This window comes from Nicotiana tomentosiformis, chromosome 12 (assembly GCF_000390325.3).
Source record: "Nicotiana tomentosiformis chromosome 12, ASM39032v3, whole genome shotgun sequence".
NCBI lineage: Eukaryota > Viridiplantae > Streptophyta > Magnoliopsida > Solanales > Solanaceae > Nicotiana > Nicotiana tomentosiformis.
Window position 1 is genome coordinate 115,079,868 of NC_090823.1, and position 25,432 is coordinate 115,105,299.

Sequence of the window (25,432 nt, forward strand, 5' to 3'; positions counted from 1 at the left end):
GCAACATCTAGCACATTCTCAACTTCCACCCTACCAACAAGCTTAGTTTTTATTACAACCAACCAATCAGCCATATCCCTCCGTAATAGATATGGAGAATAATACATTTGCCTAACTTTTTCTGCAATTATAAAAGGATCATAGCGATCATATTCCCACTTTTTATTAACCTCAATTATGTCGTACTGCGAGTGTACATTTGTACCTCTTCTAGGTGTTGGGTCAAACCACTTGCATCGGAAAAGTATGATCTTCTTATTTGGCCAACCTGAATATGACAATTCTAGAATCTCTTTGATCACACCATAATAATCATTTTTCCCATCTTGGTTGCCTTCACCACCTTTGACACACACCCCACTGTTATTGCTTTTTTTTATACTTGGAGCATTCCTCGGTGTGAAATTTTTAACCATTCATAAAATACTTAGATATAGTTGTAACCGTAGGTGCAGGTCCCCAAGATATGTCTTTCAATAATTGATTAACACCGTTATTTAGATTATTGACCTACATGTAGTGTTAAATAAATAACAAGTGAGCAAGTATTTTCACAAGTGACCAAGTATGTATATTCACATGTGAGAAAGTATGTAAGATGCACTTACACACTCTTTGAACCATGCCTCAAATATAGAATATACAGTATCATGGCCAAATTGACTCACAAAGTCACTGAGCGACACATTGAAAATTATTTGTTAGTTGCATCAACCAAATTAAATAGTAGTCCATGTAAATTAATCTTACGTCAACACTTACTTAGTGGACGACTAGCGGCCTCTAACTGTTCATAAAAATATTTTGCCTCTTCGTTAGGAGGTTGTTTAACATTTTCATGGGTTTCAAAATCGAAGTGCATCCCAAAAGCATCCGCAACCATTTCATGGTATCTAGGATGTTGAACGTTATTCTCCACCGATCTACTACTTTCACCAACAACTACGTTATGAAATATACCATCAGTACCATCAACCTCTCCATAACTAGTCCACACAAAATAATTATCCATAAACTCTTTCTTATAAAGATGAGTCTTAACATCCTCCGATCCAAAAAAATACAAACACTTGCACTTCACACAAGGACACCTAATCATCCCTCCAATTTGAAATGGTTCAAGTGACATTGCATGTCTAATAAATTCATTAACTCCTTCTATAAATTCCTTCCTAAAAAATCGATGATTAGGATAATTCCTATTATACATCCAACTACGATATTCTATCTACACAAAAAATAAATAAATTGCATGTTATATTAATTTGAAAGTTCATATATATATATATATATATATATATATATATATATCCATAAATGAATTCAATTATCTTATATGATTCTATCATGAATCATATAATTAGACCTTAAATTAATTTATAATTCTATAATAAGCTTATAATTCTATAATAAGCTTATGAATTCAATTAGCTTATGATTCTATAATAAGTTCATAATTTATACCTTAAATTAATTTATACATTAAATAATTTAAATGAATTAATTTGAATTATATTAAGAACCATAAGTTCATAATTTAAGATAGTTCATTATTTATACCTTAAGTTCATAATTTATACCTTAAATTAATTTATACATTAAATAATTTAATGCATTAATTTGAATTCTATTAAGAACCATAAGTTCATAATTTAAGGTAGTTCGTTATTTATACCTTAAGTTCATAATTTATACCTTAAATTAATTTATACATTAAATAATTTAAATGCATTAATTTGAGTTCTATTAAGAACCATAAGTTCATAATTTAAGGTAGTTCGTTATTTATACCTTAAGTTCATAATTTATACATCAAATAATTTAAATGCATTAATTTGAATTCTATTACGAACCATAAGTTCATAATTTTATGTAGTTCATAATTTATACCTTAATTCTAAATCTAATATAGTTCAAACTAAAAACCCTAAAAAATTATAATTTAGGTAGTTCAATTCTAAATCCAAAATTTAATGTAGTTCAAAACCCCTATTTAGTCACATAAATCCTAAATAGACAAAAATTCAAAATATTGCATAAAATTATATTCCAAAAATTAAAAATTAAAAAGCTAATAAGGTAGATTACTAACCTTTAACAACAATGGCAGTGGTGGCGGCGGCGGCACAATAATGGTGGTGGTAGAGGCATGGCGGAACAGTGGTAGCGACGGCAGAGGGGTTAGGCGTGAGAGAGAAGAGGTGTGGCTTCGTTGTTTGGAGGTGGGTGACTTGATTTTGGGTGGTATTAGGCCAAAAATTGGTGGGGAAGGGAGATGGATAAGAGATAGAAGAGAGATAGTGAAAAAGATGAAAATGGGAAGAAACCCGTCTGGTGTGGTCTAATTAACATATTTCTGATCGATTTTTTGACCGTTTGACCTCACAAATACCGACCGAGTTCGGTCGATATTTTAATTTTAAAATTTTGAAATATTAATTTATTTACTAAACCGACCGACTTCGGTCGGTTTTATTTAATTTATATAAATATATTTTAAATAAATAATATTTAATACTTTATATATATATATATATATATATATATATATATATATATATATATATATATATCTGTGTGTGTGTGTGTGTGTGTGTGTGTGTGTTTAAATTACTTTTATATGGACATTATATCCTATCTTTGTATGTATATATACATATATGTATTAAAAGCTATATTGATACTTAAGTTTTAGCAACAACAACTTAAGTATTAATATGTTATAATATGTTAATATAGCATTAATATGTATACATATGTTATAGAACTATTAATGTGTGTGTGTGTGTGTGTGTGATATATATATATATATATATATATATATATATATATATATATATATATATATATATATATATATATATATATATACACATAGCATTAATATGATATTCATAGCATAATTGAATTTTCAATTGATCCACCGATGAAGCATCCAAGCAAAGTACTAATAAAGTAATCGAGAATAAAATATTTGAGTATGAACAGTTGAGAGTAAATCATCATTGCTAGTCATATGTATGTAAGTGTAAATTATCGAGTTTAATTGATATAATCGTTGTATCCAACATGCTATGTAGTTTAATTGATATAGTCGTTGTATCCAATTACTTTAGTCGGTCGGTTACTTATTTTAAAACACTATATTCTCCAATCGTGTGATTTAATATAGCACTACATCTGTAACGACCCAGCCAGTCGTTTTGAGTATTACAGCCCTGTTCCCCCATTTACTACTCAATTTATACTTCACAGTTGTTTTATGACTTACCGGGTTAGTTGGTTCGGGTCCGAAAGAAATTCGGAGTGAAACAAGACACTTAGTCTCATAATTGAAAATTTAAGTTAGAAACAGTTGACCGGATGTGGACTTATGTGTAAACAATCTCGGATTTGAATTTGGATGATTCTGATAACTCCGTATGATAATTTTGGACTTAGAAGCGTATCCGGAAATTATTTGGAGGTCCGTAGAGGAATTAGACTTAAAATGCCAAAAGTTAAATTTTTGGGAAGTTTGACCGAGGGGTTGACTTTTTGATATCTGAGTCGAAATCCGATTCTGAAAATTTTAATAGGTCTGTTATGTCATTTGTGACTTTCGTGCAAAATTTGAGGTCAATCTGACGTGATTTGATAGGTTTCGACGTCGTTTGTAGAAATTGAAAATTTCAAAGTTCATTAGGCTTGAATCTATGTGCGATTCATGTTTTTAGTTTTGTTGGATGTGATTTGAAGGTTCGACTAAGTTCGTATGATGTTTTAGGACTTGTTAGTATATTTGGTTGAGGCCCCGGGGGCCTCGGGTCCCGGGGGAGGGGGGGCTAGGGTGAGTTTCGAATGGTTAACGGATCAAATTCGGACTTAAGACCACTATTGAAAATTTTGCTTCTGGTATTTTCGCACATGCGGAGGTCTGATCGCAGGTGCGAAGTCGCATGTGCACATCAGCCACCGCAGAAGCGACCAGACATGAAGAGGAGCAGTAGTCGCAGTTGCGAAGCAATTTCCGCACCTGCGAGGTCGCAGGTGCGAAAAAGGGACGTACAGAAGCGGCGGGAGCCTTTTGGGGGATCGCAGATGTGGACATTTAGTTGCACCTGCGAGACCGCAGATGCAACTAATCTAGTCGTAGGTACGACAGGGCCTGGACAGAATAAAATTGGATGAGTTCCGAGCTTTTGCCATTTTTGGGCATTTCAAGCTCGGGTTAGGCGATTTTGAGCGAGGTTTTCACGGAGAACTTGAGGTAAGTCCCGTGTGATCATTTCTACTCCATATTATTAAATTATCATCGAATAATCCGACTAGATTATATGTTTTTGAGGTGTAAATAGGGGGTTTAAACTTAGGGATTTGAAAAATAGATTTGAAGATTTGGAGGTCGAGTTGAGGTCGGATTTTGGTAAAATTGGTATGGTTAGACTCGTGGTTGAATGGGCTTTCAGATTTTATAACTTTTGTCAGGTTCCGAGACATGGGCCCCATGGGCGAATTTTGAGCTAAATTTCGGATTTTTATGGAAAATTAGTACTTTCTTATGGAATTAACTCCAATAAATTTTATTGACTGAATCGAATTATTTGTGGCTAGATTCGATGCTTTTGGAGGCCAATTCATGAGGCAAAGGCTTAGAGGAATAAGAATTTCATGATTTGAGGTAAGTAACAGTTATAAATCTGGTCCTGAAGGTATGATACCCCGGATTTTGGTAACATGTGATTATTTTGGAGGTGACGCACATGCTTGGTGACGGGCGTATGAGCGTGCACCGAGGGGATTGTGACTTGGTCCGTCCCATGGAAACTGTAAAGTTGAATAAGTTATTGTTAGCTATATGCTCTCTATGTGTGTTGTGGAAATTTGACTGTAAGTCATGTTAGAAACCATGTTTAGGCTATATGTTGGTACTGTTGGGACTCACAGAGGTCATGTACATGTTGAACTACCTGCGTAATTATTGTTTATATTTAGTCACAATTTGCTTGTTTATTTTATCTCAGTCATTATATTGTTCATTATTGATGCATCATATCATTATTGTTTGGGCTGATTTCATGATTGTTGCGAGCCCGAGAGACTGGAGAGATTTGTGACTGAGTGAGACCAAGGGCCTGATTGTGAGATATTATATTATAGCACGTGAGTTGTCCGTGCAGCACGTGAGTTGTCTGTGAGGCGATATTATAGCACATGAGTTGTCCGTGCGGATCCAGATATTATATTATAGCACGTGAGTTGTCCGTGCGGATCCATATATTTATACTATGGCACGTGAGTTGTCCGTGCAGAACGTGAGTTTTTCGTGCAGATTATAGCGCTTGGGCTGTAGGAGCCCCTCTGGAGTTTGTACACCCGCAATGAGCGCGGGTACCCATTGAGTGTGAGTGCTGAGGGCTGAGAGTCGAGTGGTTGAGCTGTTATGATAAGTTGAGTGATTGTTGCCCTGAGAGGCTGTATTTGCTTTTCATTTGTTGTTGCATTTAGTTGCTATCTGTCATTGTTGTGAAATTCTATGAAAGATTCTATATCCGGATTACATGAACATGAAATGTATAAAATTGATTTGACTTAAAATGCTGGATTTGAAAGCAAGTCTATTCTTTGCTGGAATTACTGAAAGTGAACTATAACTGTATAGCTCGTCACTATCTTCAGTTCTTTATTTATTATTGTTACTTACTGAGTTGGTTGTACTCATACTACACCCTGCACTTTGTGTGCAGATCCAGGTGTTTTCGTACATAACGGGTATTGATTCTTTCACGCAGTTGATTTTTTGGAGATTTTGAGGTAGCTGCCGTGTTTCGTAGACCTTGTCTCTCCTTCCCTATCTCATAAATTACAGTATTTGGTCTCAGACTGTTATGGACCGTATTTTCCAGGCTTGTATTCATATTAGATGCTCATGTACTTAGTGACACCTGGTTTTGGGGAGTGTTCGTATCGGTATTTGTGGGATTTTATATTGTATTTAAATATTATGTTTTCAAACTTAAAGGAAATCGGGAGTTATTGATGTTATCAGCTTGCCTAGTATTGAGATAGGCGTCATCACGATAGGTCAGATTTTGGGTCGTGACAAGTTGGTATCAAAGCTTTAGGTGACATAGGTCTCACGAGTCATGGGAAGGTTTAGTAGAGTCTTGCGGATCGGTACAGAGACGTCTGTACTTATTTTCGAGAGGCTGCCGAACCCTTAGGAAAATTTTACTTTCTTGTATTCTATCATGCGGAATTGATTCAGCTTGAAACTTAACTCTTTGAATTCCTTCCACGCATTTCGTATGTGCATATGAGCGCTCGGTATCAGTTGTGCATCGCCGGCTTGTGATTCTATGAACGAGGTTCAAGATGTGTATTCTGTGTTTTGGTGATGGGCCAGTCTAGAGGACTTGAGGCCAGGTTTAGACCACAACTTAGGCTCGGTAGCTTCAGTTGTAACTTGTACATTTGGACTCATATGTCCGGTAATGTCCCTATGAGTGGAATTTGTGGCTCGATGAGCGGTGGAATGGCTTTGTGATGGGTATGATGTAACTGTGGGATGTGTTAAGATGATTTGAATGTAATGAGAAGTGTTTCCTTGAAATGTAAAGGAAGGCCATTGGATGCTTTATTTTCATTTTGATGTGACGTACAGTCTTGAGTTGTGAGTGTATTGAAGGCTCTTTCACGTTATTAAATTGTGGGGCAAATTAAATTCTCATGTTCTGTCAATGAGTTTGGACTCAAGAAGAGTAAGTGATTGTGTAGTAATTATGGTTGCGAATGGGCATTTCCAATGTTGATGGCTCAAGAAAGATGATCTTCGAAGAGACTTAAAGTCGGTTACATTTTATTGTTTCAGGTGCGACAGAGATGCATTTTTATTTGATGCAACAGTCGGGCAGCAAAGTATGAGGGAAGACATGACGAGAAGTGTTTCGCGGTGGTTGAAGTACTAGCAGGTCAAGTAGGAGAAGTAGAGCTTGATAAGTTTCTTAAAGGAGATGGTTTAATCAAAGTAAGAGTGGCAGATTAGCATATGGATTCTGTGGTAGGGTAGTCGCGTGCCTTGAGAAAGTGTAAAACGGTTTGGAATCGTGATAGAATGTGATTTGGCCTACGGACTTTATTTGGAGTGATGGTTACTGTACAAAGAAAGATTGCATATGGAAGAAAGGAGTTTGTTTAAAATGAAGAGGGATGTGAAGATCTGATTATCGTTTCAGGCGCAATATGACTTGAGTTCGGAAGGTATTGTTGAACTTTCAGTTAATGTCAATAGGAAAAGTGCAGACTTATACAAATGGTGGGCTAGCATGAGCTCAGGAGAATTTACTGATTGCGTGGTCGTTGGACCCAGTGCAGCATCGTTGGAAGATGTCGATAAGGAATTCCACAGGTGGGTTATCTCTTGTGAGCAGTTAGCGATGGCGTGATGTTGATGAAGCTTCTGCGAGGAATATTACTTACTACCCGGTAAGAGGTTGAGTGTGTGACTATGGATGGCGATTCAGAATGTTCATGAAAAGCTTAACAAAAGACTTAGAAAAATTTAGAGGGTTAACGGTGCGAGATCTTGCTAATTGAGAAGGAGAAATCCTTGCGGGTTCTAATTTTATATAATTGTAGCTTAAGGTTAAGTGGGGGAGCCTGCTATTGACAATTTGATTTTATGGTTATGTGCTAAATTTTAGTTTTGGTACGAGGGATACTTGTGGATTAGTTATTACTTGCAGAGGTTGAGATCAAAGATGACTCGAGTAAAGAAATTCTTGGATACGGGTTACATTGCACTTTATGAAAACATGAAAATTATGGAATGATTAAGTTGTTATTTTGAAGGATGTAGTGCACACGAAGTATGAATTTAATTGGTCGTGATAAGGCAGGGTTACTTATTTGAGTGTTGATTGTGCTAAATGAGCACATGTCTTTCGGCCCGTTTGGGGTGGAGTAAATTAGATTTGAGCAGAGTGGATGACTCTTGAGAGGGTTCTAATGGATTCAAAATGTATATGTGGAAATTGATTTTTTTTTTTGAATTTGTATATCACTAGAATCAATTGCTTACATTTGATGGTATCAGGACGTGCGGTAATTTTGTTTGATTATGGATTCTACATTTCAGTATAAGAAAGGAAAGAGGAACAATTTTAAATTCGCATAACGTATTTTCAGAGTGAGTGTTATGGTTGGGGTATTTATGGAGGTGCTTAAGAAGAATACAGTGGCTTATGGGCCTTAGGACGATGTGATTTTATGTTAGGATGTCTTGTAGTAAGCTTTGGGTAAGGATAGAAGTGTTATGACAAGGAGAAATGTCAACTTAAGGGTAATTCAGAAGAAACTCGGAGAAAATAAGACAAATGGGTAACATGATAGATCAGTATGGTAATGGTATGCTCGGTTCTTTTGGTTCTTACGATGAGGTGGGGCTTTACGGGTGTTTTGTGGCAATACTGTCGGATTTGGCAACTTGTGTGGCTTGGTGGAGTTAGAAGAATTCAGTTCTGATAGCTTGGTTATGTGCAAATAAATTTCAAAGTGTTCATGATGGATTCTACCATGGTTTGAACCAGATATTTTCTACCGGTGTATGAAACGTGTTGTGTATTGTGATTTCCTCCTAGAAAGAAGCAAGAGAGATTCCAACTAATAAGGCATATAATTTTCTGGTGACTTAGAGCTTATAATGAGATTCTTGTGCCTTTCACATGATAGATGTGGAGTGTTGCGCGGGATTAAGATTTACATGTACAAGGTGGAAGTTCATTCTTGAAAGGAAGATCACAAATTTTGGATAGAATGGTCAATTTCAGATAATTAGATGAATGTTATAACTGCTCGGTAATCCCTGAGAAGGGTGCGCATTTCAAAAGGCGCATTGTGTTTTGACTTACGGATGTTCATTGGTATTGTAGTACTCACCTGGTTGATAGACTGACGATATTTAAATTATTGTTATGTGGCACGGAAGAATTATGAAAGTATTCCGTATGGAAAGATCGTGAATGGAAGATGTGTCAATCATTCTAGTACTGGAGTTGGGATCAATTACGATGATTCATGTGTTTGATGAATTTGGAGACTGAGAGTTCTCAGAAGTATATTGTTTTGGGTTGCGGCCTGTTTGAGATGAGTATTTTTCTTTAAACTCAGTGGAGGCACTAGTTGCGTTAATTATTTGTGATAGCTACGCGCTATAAGTGTACATATTTGTGAGGTTTGGGCCAATGTGCGAGCATCGGGGCAAGTATTCATACTCGAAAGAATGCTTAGGCTATGATATGCCTAGAGTTGACTGTTAAGCGTAAAGTTACAACGTTTCTCGTGTTTTTACCTTTATTGAGAACTATATGGGCTACATTTGAGTTTACAAAGAGGCTAATTCCTATGAATAAACGGGGTAGTTACTATTTCCGCGTTAACTTGCTGATTTGAAGTGTGATAGCAGACTTTGCACATGCTTACACTATGGCGTGCTATTAATACCAGTCCAGGAGCATGAGAATCTTATTTCATTATCATATACAAGTGTATTTGTTTAATTGCTCCTGTATGATATGCTGGTATGGAGGCTTGTGACCATGCCAGGCGACTTATATTATTGGCACGTGAGTTGTCTGTGCCGTGTGTGGGAATTTTATTTCTTTGATAATTTATCGGATTTCATTGCTTTCCTTTCCTCTACGATAAAAATTACATGAGCAACGTATTTGAGAAATTGTGTACATGCGCCTACGGTTATCCTCTTCATGAAATTTGAGGAGTTGGTTGTAACATTGTGATTGTGGTGGTGCTTGTTGAACTTGCTATATGGTTCTTTTCCTTGATACATCTCCCATATTTGGGTTCACGGATTGAGCAGTAGTGGCTGGAGTTATATTAATATGGCGTGTCTGTGGGATAGTTATGTTGAATAATATAAGGTCATTGGACCTAGAATGGGTACTATGAGGCTTGAGTATGGTATATTCAAGTCTCAAGAGGGTTATGGTTTTGGTTGGGGCGAGAGAGCTCCATGGCTAGTTGATCTGATGAGTGGTTATGAGTTTTTGATTGTTTCTTTCATCATTGGCAGTGTACGAAGATTGTGGAATGAAGTTCTGTTGACTGCAGGGTTTTATACTAGTACTTGGTTGGTTTGGAGTAGTTACTGTAATCAGGAATGGTGCTACGAGCGGGCGAGTTATGTAATATGCTAGGTGATTATATCCGTGATTATAGTTATAGCTCGATGCAACTTGTTTAGACTCATACAATGTGTAAATGTAAGATTCGTGTCTTGAAAAGAAATTCTGAAGGTTGGGAATTGAATTCCAAGGTTTTTGGGCTAAGGCTAAATTAAGGATTTCCAGTTATATTGTGTTGTCAAGCCTATGTGGAATAGGGTAACGTGGGATCACCCCTGGGTACGCGAGTGGTAAGATGGAATAGTGATTTGATGGCTTGGAACAACTCATGGCATGTTCGAGGACGAACACATGTTAAGTGGGGGAGAATATGATGACCCGACCGGTCATTTTGAGTATTACAGCCCTGTTCCCTCATTTACTGCTCAATTTATGCTTTACAGTTATTTTATGACTTACCAGGTTAGTTGGTTCGGGTCCGGAAGGAATTCAGAGTGAAACAAGACACTTAGTCTCATAGTTGAAAATTTAAGTTAGAAAAAGTTGACCGGATGTAGACTTATGTGTAAACGACCTTAGATTTGAACTTTGATGATTCCGATAGTTCCGTATGGTGATTTTGGACTTAGGAGCCTGTCCGGAAAATTATTTGGAGATCCGTAGAGGAATTAGGCTTGAAATGCCAAAAGTTATATCTTTGGAAAGTTTGACCGGGGGTTGACTTTTTGATATCGGAGTCGAAATCTGATTCTGAAAATTTTAATAGGTCCGTTATGTCATTTATGACTTTTGTCCAAATTTGAGGTCAATCGGACGTGATTTGATAGGTTTCGGCGTCGTTTATAGAAATTAAAAATTTCAAAGTTCATTAGGCTTGAATCTATGTGTGATTCGTACTTTTAGTGTTGTTGGATGTGATTTGAAGGTTCGACTAAGTTCGTATGATGTTTTAGGACTTGTTGGTATATTTAGTTGAGGTCCCGGGGGAGGGGGGCTCGGGTGAGTTTTAGATGGTTAACGGATCAAATTCGGACTTAAGACCACTGCTGGAAATTTTGCTTCAGGTATTTTCACGCCTGCGGAGGTCTGATCACAGGTGCGAAGTCGCATGTGCGCACCAGCCACCGCAGAAGCGACCAGACGTGAAGAGGAGCAGTAGTCGCAGGTGCGAAAAGGGACGCGCAGAAGCGGAGGGAGCCTTTTGGGGGATCGCATATGCAGACATTTCGTTGCACTTGCGAGACCGCAGATGCGGCTAATCTGGTTGTATGTGTGACAGGGCCTGGACAGAATAAAATTGGAGGAGTTCCGAGCTTTTGCCATTTTTGGGCATTTCAAGCTCGGGTTGGGCGATTTTGAGCGAGGTTTTCACGGGAGAACTTGAGGTAAGTCTCGTGTGATCATTTCTACCCCATATTATTGAATTATCATCGAATAATCCGACTAGATTACATGTTTTTGAGGTGTAAATTAGGGCTGCTTATCGGGCGGATTGGGCGGTTAATTACTCTTAACGGTTTGGCTTAACGGTTATCGGCTTTTAAATGTATTAATCCGCTAGCCACCCGATAAGATATCGGACGGATTGGTATCGGTTTAGTTCTTATCGGGTGGTTTATCGGCCTAATGCAATCTATATTGCGTGCATTAATTGTTTGCTGACCGCCTAGTATACAAATTCAGAATAGAAAATTACACATTGAGTCCAGACATACATGTCTGTTAACGCCTACATAAGAATGATGTAGTGTGTCATATGTTGTAGAGTGAAAAAAGCAGAACACATTGTAGGCTACATTACATCCCAAAGCAGAGTACATATGAGTCCAGACATACATGTCTGTTAACGCCTACCATTAAATCCCAAAGCAAACTACATTACATGAGTCCAGACATACATATGTCTGTTAACGCCTAGCATATTAATTCAGAATAGGAAATTCCAGTCTATATTCAAAGTGAGTCCAGAATACATATTTCAAAATGATTAATCCATAAGTGAGCAGTCTACACAGAAATGTTTGGCCTGCAGCTAACGCCTAACAGTGCTTGAATTTCTGCAGCTTCAAAGTTCAAACAACAGCTTCAAATTTCTAACTTAAACTCTCAACCAGGCATTTCACGCTATATCATTAACCATACAAACAGCACCAAGCAAAAGGCAGTTATGTATAGAAATAGGGATGGATTATAAGCAGTAAACAATTTACAGGAAATGCAAATGCGCTCTTTCCCCAGAACATAATTCAAGACAGTACTATCGTCAATATTGTGGGATAAAAGTTGTGGCACAACACTACTGTTCTTCTATTAAACATAGACAACATGCATTAGTTTAAAAAAACAAAAGCAGAGTTGAACCATAGATAGCAGCTTAAACAATCTTGTTGTAGGGTGAGAGAATAAGCTAAGCTAATAGCCGGAAGAAGTGGAAGGTTTATATATATATATATATATATATATATATATATATATATATATATATATATATATAAGCTGATAAGCTTATATATAATTGAATAAGAAAATTGAATAATCCGCCCCCAAACTGATAAGCTGTTAATAAAAAAATTTCAATCTGTTCCCCATCCGTTAAACCGTTAATCCGATACCAATAAGCCATTAAGCTTCGGTTTCGATTCGGTTTTCGGTTTCGGTTCGATTTTGAACACCCCTAGTGTAAATCGGGGGTTTGAACTTAGGGATTTGAAAAATAGATTTGAAGATTTGGAGGTCGAGTTGAGGTCGGATTTTGGTAAAATTAGTATGGTTAGACTCGTGGTTGAATGGGCTTTCAGATTTTGTAACTTTTGTCAGGTTCCGAGATGTGGGCCCACAGGTGATTTTTGAGCTAAATTTTGGATTTTTATGGAAAATTAATATTTTCTTATGGAATTAATTCCAATAAATTTTATTAACTGAATCGAATTATTTGTGGCTAGATTCGATGCGTTTGGAGGCCAATTCATGAGGCGAAGGCTTTGCAGAATAAAAATTTCACGGTTTGAGGTAAGTAATAGTTATAAATCTGGTCCTGAGGGTATGAAACCCCGGATTTTGGTATCATATGATTATTTTGGAGGTGACACACATGCTTGGTGACGGACGTATGGGCGTGCACCGAGGGGATTTTGACTTGGTCCATCCCGTGGAAACTGTAAAGTTGAATAACTTGTTGTTAGCTATGTGCTCTCTATGTGTGTTGTGGAAATTTGATTGTAAGTCATGTTAGAAACCATGTTTAGGCTATACGTTGGTATTGTTAGGACCCACACAGGTCGTGTACATGTTGAACTACCTGCATAATTGTTGTTTGTAATCAGTCATAGTTTACTTGTTTATTTTATCTCAGTCTCTATATTGTTCATTATTGATGCATCATATCATTGTTGTTTGGGATGATTTCATGATTGTTGAGAGCCCGAGAGACTGGAGAGATTTGTGACTGAGTGAGGCCGAGGGCCTGGTTGTGAGATATTATATTATAGCACGTGAGTTGTCCGTGCAGCACGTGAGTTGTCCGTGCGAGATATTATAACACGTGAGTTGTCCGTGCAGATCTAGATATTATACTATAGCATGTGAGTTGTCCGTGCGGATCCAAATATTTATACTATGGCACGTGAGTTATCTGTGCAGCACGTGAGTTGTCTGTACAGATTATAGAGCTTGGGCTGTAGGAGCCGCTCCGGAGTCTGTACACCCCTAGTGAGCGCGGGTACCCATTGAGTGTGAGTGCTGAGGGCTGAGAGTCGAGTGGTTGAGCTATTGTGACAAGTTGAGTGACTGTTGCCCTGAGAGGCTGTATTTGTTTTTCATTTGCTGTTGCATTTATTTGCTATCTGTCATTGTTGTAAAATTCTTTGAAAGATTCTATATCCGGATTACATGAACATGAACTGTATAAAATTGATTTGACTTAAAATGCTAGATTTGAAAGCATGTATATTCTTTGCTGGAATTACTGAAAGTGAACTATAACTGTGTAGCTCGTCACTATCTTCAGTTCTTTATTTATTATTGTTACATACTGAGTTGGTTGTACTCATACTACACCCTGCACTTCGTGTGCAGATCCATGTGTTTTCGAACATAGCGGGTGTTGATTCTTTCGTGCAGTTGATTTTCTGGAGATTTTGAGGTAGCTATCGTGTTTCGCAAACCTTGTCTCTCCTTCCCTGTCTCCTAAATTACAGTATTTGGTCTCAGACTATTATAGACTGTATTTTCCAGACTTATATCCATATTAGATGCTCATGTACTCAGTGACACCAAGTTTTGGGGAATGTCCATATCAGTATTTGTGATATTTTGTATTGTATTTAAATATTATGTTTTCAAACTTAAAGGAAATCGAGGGTTATTGATGTTATCGGCTTGCCTAGTATTGAGATAGACGCCATCACGACAGGTCAGATTTTTGGTCCTGTCATGACCCAAAATTTCCCACCGACAGGACCGTGATGGCGCCTAACATTTCACTTGCTAGGCAAGCCAACGTTAGAGAATTATTAAACCAATTCCTTATTCCCATTCAGTAATTAACAATAATTAACTAAGGTGAAATATAATAAGTACGGAATATCATAAAAACTGTATTAATTACTACCACTCGGATCTGGACTCACAATTCACGAGCATTTTAGAATTTACTACAAGTAATAGTCTGAAAGAAATACAATTGTCTGAATAAAAGAAACAGTAGAACAGAAAAGATAGATGGGAACTTCAAGGTCTGTGAACACCGATAGATCTACCTTGAGTCTCCGGACAGCGGACCAATAGCAAAATCTCGATTAACCCGAGCCAGTGTCAAAATCTGTACAGAAAGTGCAGAGTGCAGTGTCAGTACAACCGACCCCATGTACTGGTAAGTGTTGAGCCTAACCTCGACGAAGTAGTGACGAGGCTAAGGCAAGGCACCTACTGTCAACCTATACAATTTAACAATGTATATACAAATAACAGAAATGAAGAACTAAACAGAAAATGTCGGGAGGGGAACATACTAAGGGGAATACAAGATAAAGAACTACAACAGAATGATCACTGGAGCAGTCAATATACCATGAATCAACAGGAATAGTGAATACAGTAAGAAAAAATGCACGGCATCACCCTGCGTGCCTTTACTCTCAATCTCACCATAAAATTAATAGAAATGACACGGCATCACCCTTCGTGCATTAACACTCATCTCATGGCACGGCATCACCCTTCGTGCATTAACACTCACAATATGGCACGGCATCACCCTTCGTGCATTAACACTCACAATATGGCACAGCATCACCCTTCGTGCATTAACACTCTCCCTTACCATAATGCAATGCATAAATAATAACAGGGAGAAAGAATAACAAGTACAAACCTTACTTCAACATTTGGTTCCATAATATCAATCTCAACTTTGAAATAACAACTCAATTATTACCAGAAGATCTGAAAACATGATAAGAACGATAAATTGAACAACACTAGTATAACACGTAGCAATTAGGCATAGGAATGAGACAATATAAGAAAAATAGAGAAATATGGAAAACAGGTAAATTGGCGGCGCATAAGTACTCGTCACCTCACATATACTCCAGTCACATGAATTTTACTTAGCAAGTAATCTAAGGTTACTAATTCCCTTAAGTCAGGGTTAGGCACAACACTTACCTCGCTCCGAAGGCCACTTATTTCTCAATCACAGCTTTTTCTTAGGAATTCACCTCCAAACCACTCGATAATATCAAATATTGCTAGAGAAATCAATTATATTGCATAACTTAAATTTCCCAAATATTCCCTCCAAAAAGTTGAAAAATCGACCCCGGGCTCGCTTGGTCAAAATCCGAGGTTCGGACCAAAATGCACTTACCCACTCACCTCCGAGCCCGAATATATAATTAGTTTTGGAATCCGACCTCAAATTGAGGTCTAAATCCTCAAATTTCCAAAATCCCTAGTTTTTACCCTAACCCCTAATTCTACAATGAAAACTCTAGATTTTGGTTGAATTCTTGTAAATTGAAGTAAAAGATTGAAAGAAACGAGTTAAGGAACACATACCTATGCTTTGGGGAAGAAAATGTCTTTGAAAAATCTCCCTAGGCCTCTTATCCTTTTGAAACGAGAAGAAAAATGGCTGGAGTCCGAATTAAATGAACTCAATGCACAGCGACCTTCGCACCTGCGGTGCTTTGGTCGCACATGCGGACAGGACGTGCGCTTCTATGGAAAAGGACTAGGCCAACTGGGGTCGCACCTGTGGACAGGGTTCCGCTTCTGCGATCCTGCTCCTGCGGAGAGAAGCCCGCATCTGCGGAAAAATGAAGTCCAGGCCTGGGTCGCACCTGCGACCAAAGGCTCGCAGGTGCGGACACACCAGATTTGGTGCACCAGCAGCCTTGTTGAGGTTTGAACTCAACTCGCGCATCGCCCGAATGGCACCCGAGCCCTCGGGGCACCAAACCAAACATGCACGCAAGTCTAAAAATATCATACGGACTTGCTCGCGCGATCAAATCGCCAAAATGACACCTAGAACTACAAATTTAGCACGAATTCAAATACAATTCTCAAGAACACTTTAAAATTTTTATTTTCTCAACTGGACGTCCGAATCACGTCAAATCAACTTCGTTTCTCACCAAATTTCACAGACAAGTCTTACATACCATAATGAACTTGTACCGGGCTCCGGAACCATAATACGGACCCTGCACTAACAATGCCAAATACCAATTAATTCTTAAAAATAATTAAATTTTCAGACTTTTAATTTTCATCAAAAATTCATAACTTGAGCTAGGGACCTCTGAATTCGATTTGGGGCATACGCCCAGGTCCCATAATTTGACACGGACCCACCGGGACCGTTAAAACACAGATTCAGGCCCGTTTACCAAAAATATTGACCGAAGTCAACTAAAATTAACTTTTAAGGTAAAATATTTTATTTTTATTAGTTTTAAATATAAAAGCTTTCTGTAAACATGCCCGGACTGCGCACGTAAATCGAGGAGGGTAAAAATGAGATTTTTAAGGTTTAAGAGTACAGATTCGAGTACCTGGGTAAAAATCACATTCTCCACCTCTAAAATAACAGTTCGTCCTCGAACGGACATAGAAAAGTACATAGGCTGGTGAAAAGGTGGGGATAACTACTCCGCATATCGGACTCGGACTCCCAAGTAGCTACCTCAATAGGCTGACCTCTCCATTGCACTTGAACTGAAGGGTAACTCTTTGATCTCAACTGGCGAACTTGCCGGGCTAGAATTGCCATCGGCTCCTCCTCGTAAGTCAAATCCTTGTCCAACTGGACAGAACTAAAATCTAACACATGGGACGGATCACCGTGATACTTTTGAAACATGGACACATAGAATACCATATGAATAGTTTCTAAACTAGGTGGCAACGTAAGCCTATAAGCCACCTCTCCCACTCTCTCCAGAATCTCAAAAGGTCCGATATATCTAGGGCTCAACTTGCCCTTCTTTCCGAACCTCATTACACCCTTCATGGGTGATACCCGAAGTAACACTCTCTTTCCGACTATGAATGCAACATTACGAACTCTACGGTCGGCATAACTCTTCTGCCTGGACTGAGTTGTGCAAAGTCGATCCTGAATAATCTTGACCTTGTCCAAGGCCTCCTATACTAATCTGTACCCAACAACCGAGCCTCCCCCGGCTCAAACCACCCAACTGGTAACCTGCACCGTCTTCCATATAATGCCTCATAGGGTGCCATCTGAATGCTCGACTGGTAGCTATTATTGTAGGCGAACTCTGTAAGGGGCAAGAACTAATACCACGATCCTCCAAAGTCTATAACACAAGCGCGTAGCATATCCTCCAAGATCTGAATAGTACGCTCGGATTGCCCGTTCGTCTGAGGATGAAATGTTGTGCTCAACTCAACCCGCGTACCCAACTCACACTGTACTGCCCTCTAAAAGTGCGAGGTAAACTGTGTACCTCGATCATAAATGATAGACACGGGCACACCGTGAAGACGGACGATCTCCCGAATATAAATCTCTGCTAACCGCTACGAGGAATAGGTAACTGCCACAGGAATGAAGTGCGCTGACTTAGTCAGCTTGTCCACAATGACCCAAACTGCATCGAACTTCCTCTGAGTCCGTGGGAGTCCAATAAGGTCTCTGATGCTCACACTTTACCTACTGGCAATTTAGGCACCGAGCTACATGGTCAACTATGTCTTTCTTCATCCTCCTCCAATAATGCTGCCGCAGGTCCTGGTACATCTTGGAAGCGCCCTGGTGAATAGAATACCGAGAACTATGAGCCTCCTCAAGGATCAACTCACGAAGCCCATCCACATTAGGCACATAAATATGACCCCGCATCCTCAAAACTCTATCATCTCCAACAGTAACCTGCTTGGCACCACCGTGCCACACTGTGTCTCTAAGGACAAGTAAATGAGGATCGTCATCATACCGATCTCTGATGTGCTCAAACAAAGAAGACCGACCAACTGTACAAGTTAGGACACGACTGTGCTCAGAAACATCGAACATCACGAACTGGTTGGCCAAGGCCTGTACATCCATTGCAAGCAGTCTCTCACCAACTGGAATATATGCAAGGCTACCCATACTGACTGACTTTCTACTCAAAGCATCGGCCACCACATTGGCCTTCCCGAGATGATACAATATGGTGATATCATAGTCTTTCAATAGCTCTAGCCACCTCCTCTGCTACAAATTGAGTTCCTTCTGCTTGAACAAATACTGCAAGCTCTAATGATTAGTGAATACCTCGCATGGCACACCGTAAAGATAGTGCCTCCAAATCTTCAGCGCGTGAACAATGGCTGCCAGCTCTAGATCATGAACAGTGTAATTCTTTTCGTGAACCTTCAGCTGCCGCGAAGCATATGCAATAACCTTGCCACCCTGCATTAACACCAAACCCAGACCAATACGGGATGCGTCATAATATACTGTATAAGATCCTGAACCTGTGGGTAACACCAATACCGGTGTCGTGGTCAAAGCAGTCTTGAGCTTTTCAAAGCTCGCTTCACACTCGTCTGACCACCTGAACGGGGCACCCTTCTAGGTCAATCTGGTTAACGGGGCTGCTATGGATGAAAACCCCTCCACAAATTGACGGTAATAGCCCGCCAAACCCAGAAAACTACGGATCTCTGTAGCTGATGTAGGTCTAGGCCAGTTTTAGACTACCTCAATCTTCTTAGGATCTACCTGAATACCCTCTGCCGATACAATGTGACCCAAGAAAGCAACTGAACTCAACGAAAACTAGCATTTTGAGAACTTATCATATAACTGGCTGTCTTTCAGAGTCTGAAGTACAGCAAAGGAATCCAAGTAGGGTTTGAACTTAGTATACCCTATGTCTTTCAGGGTTTGAAAAATTGCCCTAGGCCTCCTATCCTTTTGAAACAAGAAGAAAAATGGTTGGAATCCGAATTAAATGAACTCACTGCCCAGCGACCTTCGCACTTGCGGTGCTTTGGTCGTAACAGTGCATCCGCACGTACGGACAGGACGTGCGCTTCTGCGAAAAAGGACTGGGCCAACTGGGGTCGCACTTACGGACAGGGTTCCGCTTCTGCGGTCCCGCTCCTGCGGAGAGAAGCCCGCATCTGCAGAAAAAGGAAGTTCAGGCCTGGGTCACACCTGCGAGCTCGCACCTGCGACCAAAGGCTCGCAAGTGCGGGCACACCAGATTTGGTGCACCAACAGCCTTGTTAAGGTTTGAACTCAACTCGCGCATCGCCCGAATGGCACCCGAGCCCTCGGGGCTCCAAACCAAACATGCACGCAAATCTAAAAATATCATACGAACTTGCTCGCGCGATCAAACCGCCAAAATAACACCTAGAACTACGAATTTAGCCCGAATTCAAATGAAATTCTCAAGAACACTTTAAATTTTCTATTTTCTCAACTGGACGTTTGAATCACGTCAAATCAACTCCATTTCTCACCAAATTTCACAGACAAGTCTTACATATCATAATGAACCTGTACCGAGATCCGAAACCAGAATACGGACCCGGCACTAACAATGCCAAACACCAATCAATTCTTAAAAATAATTAAATTTCAGACTTTTAATTTTTATCAAAAAATCATAACTTGAGCTAGGGACCTCCGAATTTGATTCCGGGCATACGCCCAGGTCCCATAATTCCACACGGGTCCACCAGGACTATAAAAATATGGATCCGGGTCTGTTTACCAAAAATATTGACCGAAGAAAACTAAAGTCAACTTTTAAGGTAAAAATTCTTATTTTCATTAGTTTTCAACATAAAAGCTTTCCGAAAACATGCCTGAACTGCGCACGTAAAATAAGCCTTCTGATTGGCTGAATTGGGTGGCCATTCTTTCTATAACTAGAAGCCTTCAGCTTCTCATTTTGAAACACCAATCTTAGAAGAAAATATATTTGAGAGTTAGAGAGTAGTGTGAGGTATTCACAAGCGGTGTAGTCTCTGAGAAAAATAGAGAGTGTGAGCGATATTGTAGTGAGGTGGTAATCTTAAAAGAGAGTTATTTCTTTTGAGTGTATAGTGGTCCCTGAAGTATTTTACTCGGGACTACTGGGTGTAAAATTTCTCATTATAGTGGATTACTTTGCTCCTCTCGGACACGTGGTTTTTCCCCTTATTTAGAAGGGTTTTCCACGTTAAAATCTTTGTTGTATCGTCATCCGGTTGCGTTTCACCAAAATCTACTTCTTTATCATCATTTTCTTCAATAGTTGGATTACCATAAAGAGTATTCATATATTCATGGTTTAATTGTTCACCGGGTGCAATATTATGGCAAAATTGACTCTCGGTAAATTGTAATAAACTATTATCGCTATCAAGAATAGGAGGTGTAGGACGGGTAACAGGTTTGGGTCGGGGAGCCGGGGGAAGTGGAGGAGGAATAGATTGGCCACTAGATTCACCACTCTTCGATTTTCCCTTATTTTTACTAAACATATTTTTTAAGGAATAAGCCATCTTAATTAATCAAGAAAAGTAAATAAAACAAACAAAATTATAATATTGAAACTTAAGAGTTGGAACGAGTTTACCGAATTGACGAACAACTTGTTGGAAATTGATTATCGTTGAAGACTTCAATTCACCAACTTTACAATTGTTTCACAAATTATAACAATAAAGTAAGCAATAGTAGCAATTATAGAAGTAAATTAGAGAGAGATTGTGATAGATTAATAATTTTATAAGAAAAAATGAAATAATGATGGGGTATTTATAGTTGAAAATAGGGAAAAAGTATAATTATAAAAAGTTTAGGATTAAAACAAAGTTGGGGGGGTTAAATGGCTATTTTATAAATAGCCAACAGCTATTTTTTTATAAAAAAAAAATTTAAAAGAAATAGTTGTTGGGACCGTTTGGCCCGCTAAGGGACCGGGCCGGTCCCGGGCCTGACGGGCCCAAATCATAGGACCGGCCCACGAGACCGGACCAGGCCCGCTAAAACCGGACCAAACGGTCCTGGCCCGTTTAGCCGTTTGGCCCGCGGTCCCGGGCTGGTCCCGGGCCTGGACCGGCCCACTTTCCAGCCTTAGTTGAGGGTTACCTCTCCAGAGTTCACAGTTACAGAGTGGTACGCTCAGTCCAAGTATGGAACCGGGTGCCAGCCACGTCTCCTCAGGTTTGGGGCATGACAAAGCCCCCCACCCCTATCTTATTTTCCTCTCTCTTTGCCTCTTTCTTCCCCTGCTTTCATCTTCTGCTTCTTTTTTCCCCTCCTCTCTCCTCTGATTTTCCCGATCTGACTCCATCCCTGCCTCACTAGCTTTCCCGTTTCTGCTTCTTCTTCCTTCCCCTTTGTTCTCTTTATCTTTCTTGTTTCTTCTGCTTCTTTCTTCCCCTGTTCTCTTTATCTTGCCCTTTTCCTCTTCTTCTTTCTTTTTTCCCGTCACTGCCCTAGCCTAGCGGCGGAGGCAGCTTTGGCGGCACCCCCATTATTGTCTGCACCTCCTCTTTAGTGCTGCTGGTCGGATTCCTAGACCTAGCAGCGGCAGTAGGGATTTTGCAAGGCGAAGATTTTCTGCCAGCCCTCAGGCGACGCGCGCGGGAACTTCCAGAACATAGCTACTGTGGACAACACCTCTCTCAGCACCCGTTGGGACTCCAGGTTCTATCGTTCTTGCTTAGAATTTGCTATTTGTTAATATTCTGTCGACTGCCTTTTATCCTTGAATATTGCATCTCCTTCGTCTTGCTTGAATTTATCTGCCATTAGTTGTATCACTTTTGTTTCATTCCTATTTTTTGCATGCCCTAGTTACATTACATTTCAGCTTTCATTTAGGCTTTGCTTGTTTTACGCTTCGCCTGCTCATCTGCATCTGTAGTAGTCTAGGCTTAGTCTATATCCATGTATTGTTTTTGGTGTAGTGGCTATTCTGAGCGATGGCAGTGTAAGGTCATGTCCTCGGGTGGGTCAGGGGGCGAAGGGCAAGGGTGGCAAGGGTGGCAAGGGGGTAAGGATTACATAAGTTTGAGAATTGGATCCTGGAACATAGGAACACTAACAGGTTAGTCGATAGAGTTGGGGAAGATTCTCCAGAAGAGGAAGATTAATATAGCATGTGTCCAGGAGACTAGATGGGGGTTACGAAGGCTCGGGATGTTAATGGGTATAAGCTCTAGTATTCGAGAAGTGTTGGAGGCAAGAACGAGGTAGAGGTTTTAGTTGATAGGGACCTTAGAGAGTTAATGGTGGATGTCAGGTGGGTGAATGATAGGTTGTTGATTATTAAGGTAGTGGTTAATGGGTTCACTTTTAACATGATTAGTGCTTTTGCGCCTCAATCGGGACTGAGTGAGGAGGTCAAAAGGCACTTGTGGGAGGATTTGGACGTAGTTGTGTGTGGTATCCCGCAGTCTGAGAAGATTTTCATAGGGGTGACTTTAATGGTCATGTTGGGGAGACGGCTAGAGGTTATAACGAGGTGCATGGCAGGTTCAGTTTCGGGGCTAGGAACGAGGGCGGTACTTCATTGTTGAAGTTTGCTAAAGCTTTTGATATGGTACTAGCTAACACGGGTTTTCAGAAGAAGGAGGATCACCTGGTCACTTTCCGGAGTAGGGTTGCCGAGACTCAGATTGATTATCTTCTCCTCAGGAGAGGTGATAAGGGTATGTGTAAGGATTGCAATATTATCCCAAGTGAGTATCTGTCGACGCAGCATAGGCTCCTACCAATGGATTTGGAGATTAAGGGAGTACGGAAGAAGAGATCGGTGTACAGACAACCTAAGATCAAGTGAGGAGCCTTGAATAAGGGAAAGGCTCAAGAGTTGGGCGAGAAGTTGTTGGCTATGGGGGCCTGGAGGAGCAGTGGGGAAGCGAGTAGTATGTGGACCATGACAGCAAACTGCATTAGGGAAGCTGCTAGGGAGGTATTAGGGGTCTAGAAGGGTTACTCAGGTGGCCACAAAGGGGACTGGTGGTGGAATAAGAATGTCCAAGCAAAAGTGGAAGCTAAGAAAGTGGTGTATCTAAATCTAGTAGGGAACAAGGACGAGGAAGAGCGAAGGCCGTGGAGGGAGTGCTATAAGAAGGCAAGGCGAGAGGCGAAGCCCGCGGTTATGACGGCCAAGACTGAAGCTTTTGAAAGATTGTATGAGGATCTTGAGGGCAAAAGAGGGGATAGAAAGCTGTACAAATTAGCCACAATTAGGGAGAGGAAGGCTCGGGACCCGGATCGAATGAGGTGCATCAAAGACGAAGACGGCAAGGTATTGGTGGAAGAGGCGCGTATCAGGCATAGATGGCAGGAGTACTTCCATAGACTCTTGAACGAGGAAGGGGATAGGAACATCGTGATAGGTGAGTTGGAGAACTCATAGAGTCGGAGAGATTTTGGGTTTTGTAGGCATATTAGGTGTGGGGAGGTTGATGTGGCTATACGGAAGATGAGAAGGGGTAAGGCAACTAGGCCTGACGAGATCCCGGTGGAATTTTGGAAAGAACCGTGTAGGGTAGGCTTGGAGTGGCTTACTAGCTTATTTAATATCATTTTCAAGATGAAGAAGATGCCCGAAGATTAGAGGTGGAGTTTGATAATTTCGTTGTACAAAAACAAAGGTGATATCCGGAACTGCAACAACTATAGGGGTATCAAGCTGCTGAGTCATACTATGAAGGTCTGGGAGAGGGTGGTGGAGAAGAGAGTGAGGACAGACATATCTATATCTGAGAACCAGTTCGGATTTACGCCGGGACGGTCAACCACAAAAGCCATTCACCTTGTGAGGTGATTGGTGGAGCAGTATAGGGAGAGGAAAAATGACTTGCACATGGTGTTCATTGACCTTGAGAAGGCTTATGACAAAGTCCCGAGGGAGGTGCTATGGAGGTGTTTGGAGGTTAGTGGAGTCCCGATAGCGTACATTAGGGTGATTAAGGACATGTATGAAGGAGCTAAGACTCGGGTGAGAACTGTGGGAGGAGACGCGGAATATTTTCCAGTGGAGATTGGGTTACATCAGGGATTATCCCTTAGCCCGTTTTTATTTGCACTAGCGTTGGATGTCTTGACACGTCACATACAAGGGAGGGTGCCATGGTGCATGTTATTTGTTGATGACATAGTACTTATTGACGATACACGAGGGGGTGTTAACGCTATGTTGGAAGTTTGGAGACAGACGCTGGAATCCAAAGGTTTCAAGTTGAGTAGGTTGAAAACTGAATACTTGGAGTACAAGTTCAGTGAGAAGAGGCATGAAGAAGAAGTAGAAGTTAAGATTGATACTCAAGTCATTCCCACAAGAGATAGTTTCAAGTATCTTGGGTCTATAATCTAAGGCAACAGGGAAATTTACGAGGATGTTACTCACCGCATTGGAGTGCGTTGGATGAGATGGAGGCTAGCTTCAAGGGTTTTATGTGATAAGAATGTACCTCATAGACTTAAGGGCAAATTCTACAGGGTGGTGGTTAGACCAGTTATGTTGTATGGAGCTGAGTGTTGGCCCTTCAAGAATCCCATGTCCAAAAGATGAGCGTAGCAGAAATGAGAATGTTAAGATGGATGTGTGGTCATACCAGGAAAGACACGATCAGGAATGAAGTTATTAGGGACAAGGTGGGAGTGGCACCCGTGGAACCAAGTTACAGGAATCGAGGCTGCGATGGTTTGGGCATGTGAAGAGGAGAGATATAGATGCCCTGGTCAGGAGGTGTGAGAGGCTTACCATGGCGGGCTTGAGGAAGGGCAGGGGTAGGCCTAAGAAGTATTGGGGAGAGATGATTAGGCAGGATATGTC

General features: G+C 40.2%; 1 protein-coding gene across 1 annotated transcript; it reads left to right on the forward strand.

The window, feature by feature from the left end:
• Positions 1-24,460: 24,460 nt before the first annotated feature.
• Positions 24,461-24,970, forward strand: LOC138903256 (secreted RxLR effector protein 78-like). Its single transcript, XM_070191193.1, has one exon. The coding sequence runs from the start codon at positions 24,461-24,463 to the stop codon at positions 24,968-24,970; it is 510 nt and encodes a 169-aa protein (XP_070047294.1).
• The last annotated feature ends 462 nt before the right edge of the window (positions 24,971-25,432 follow it).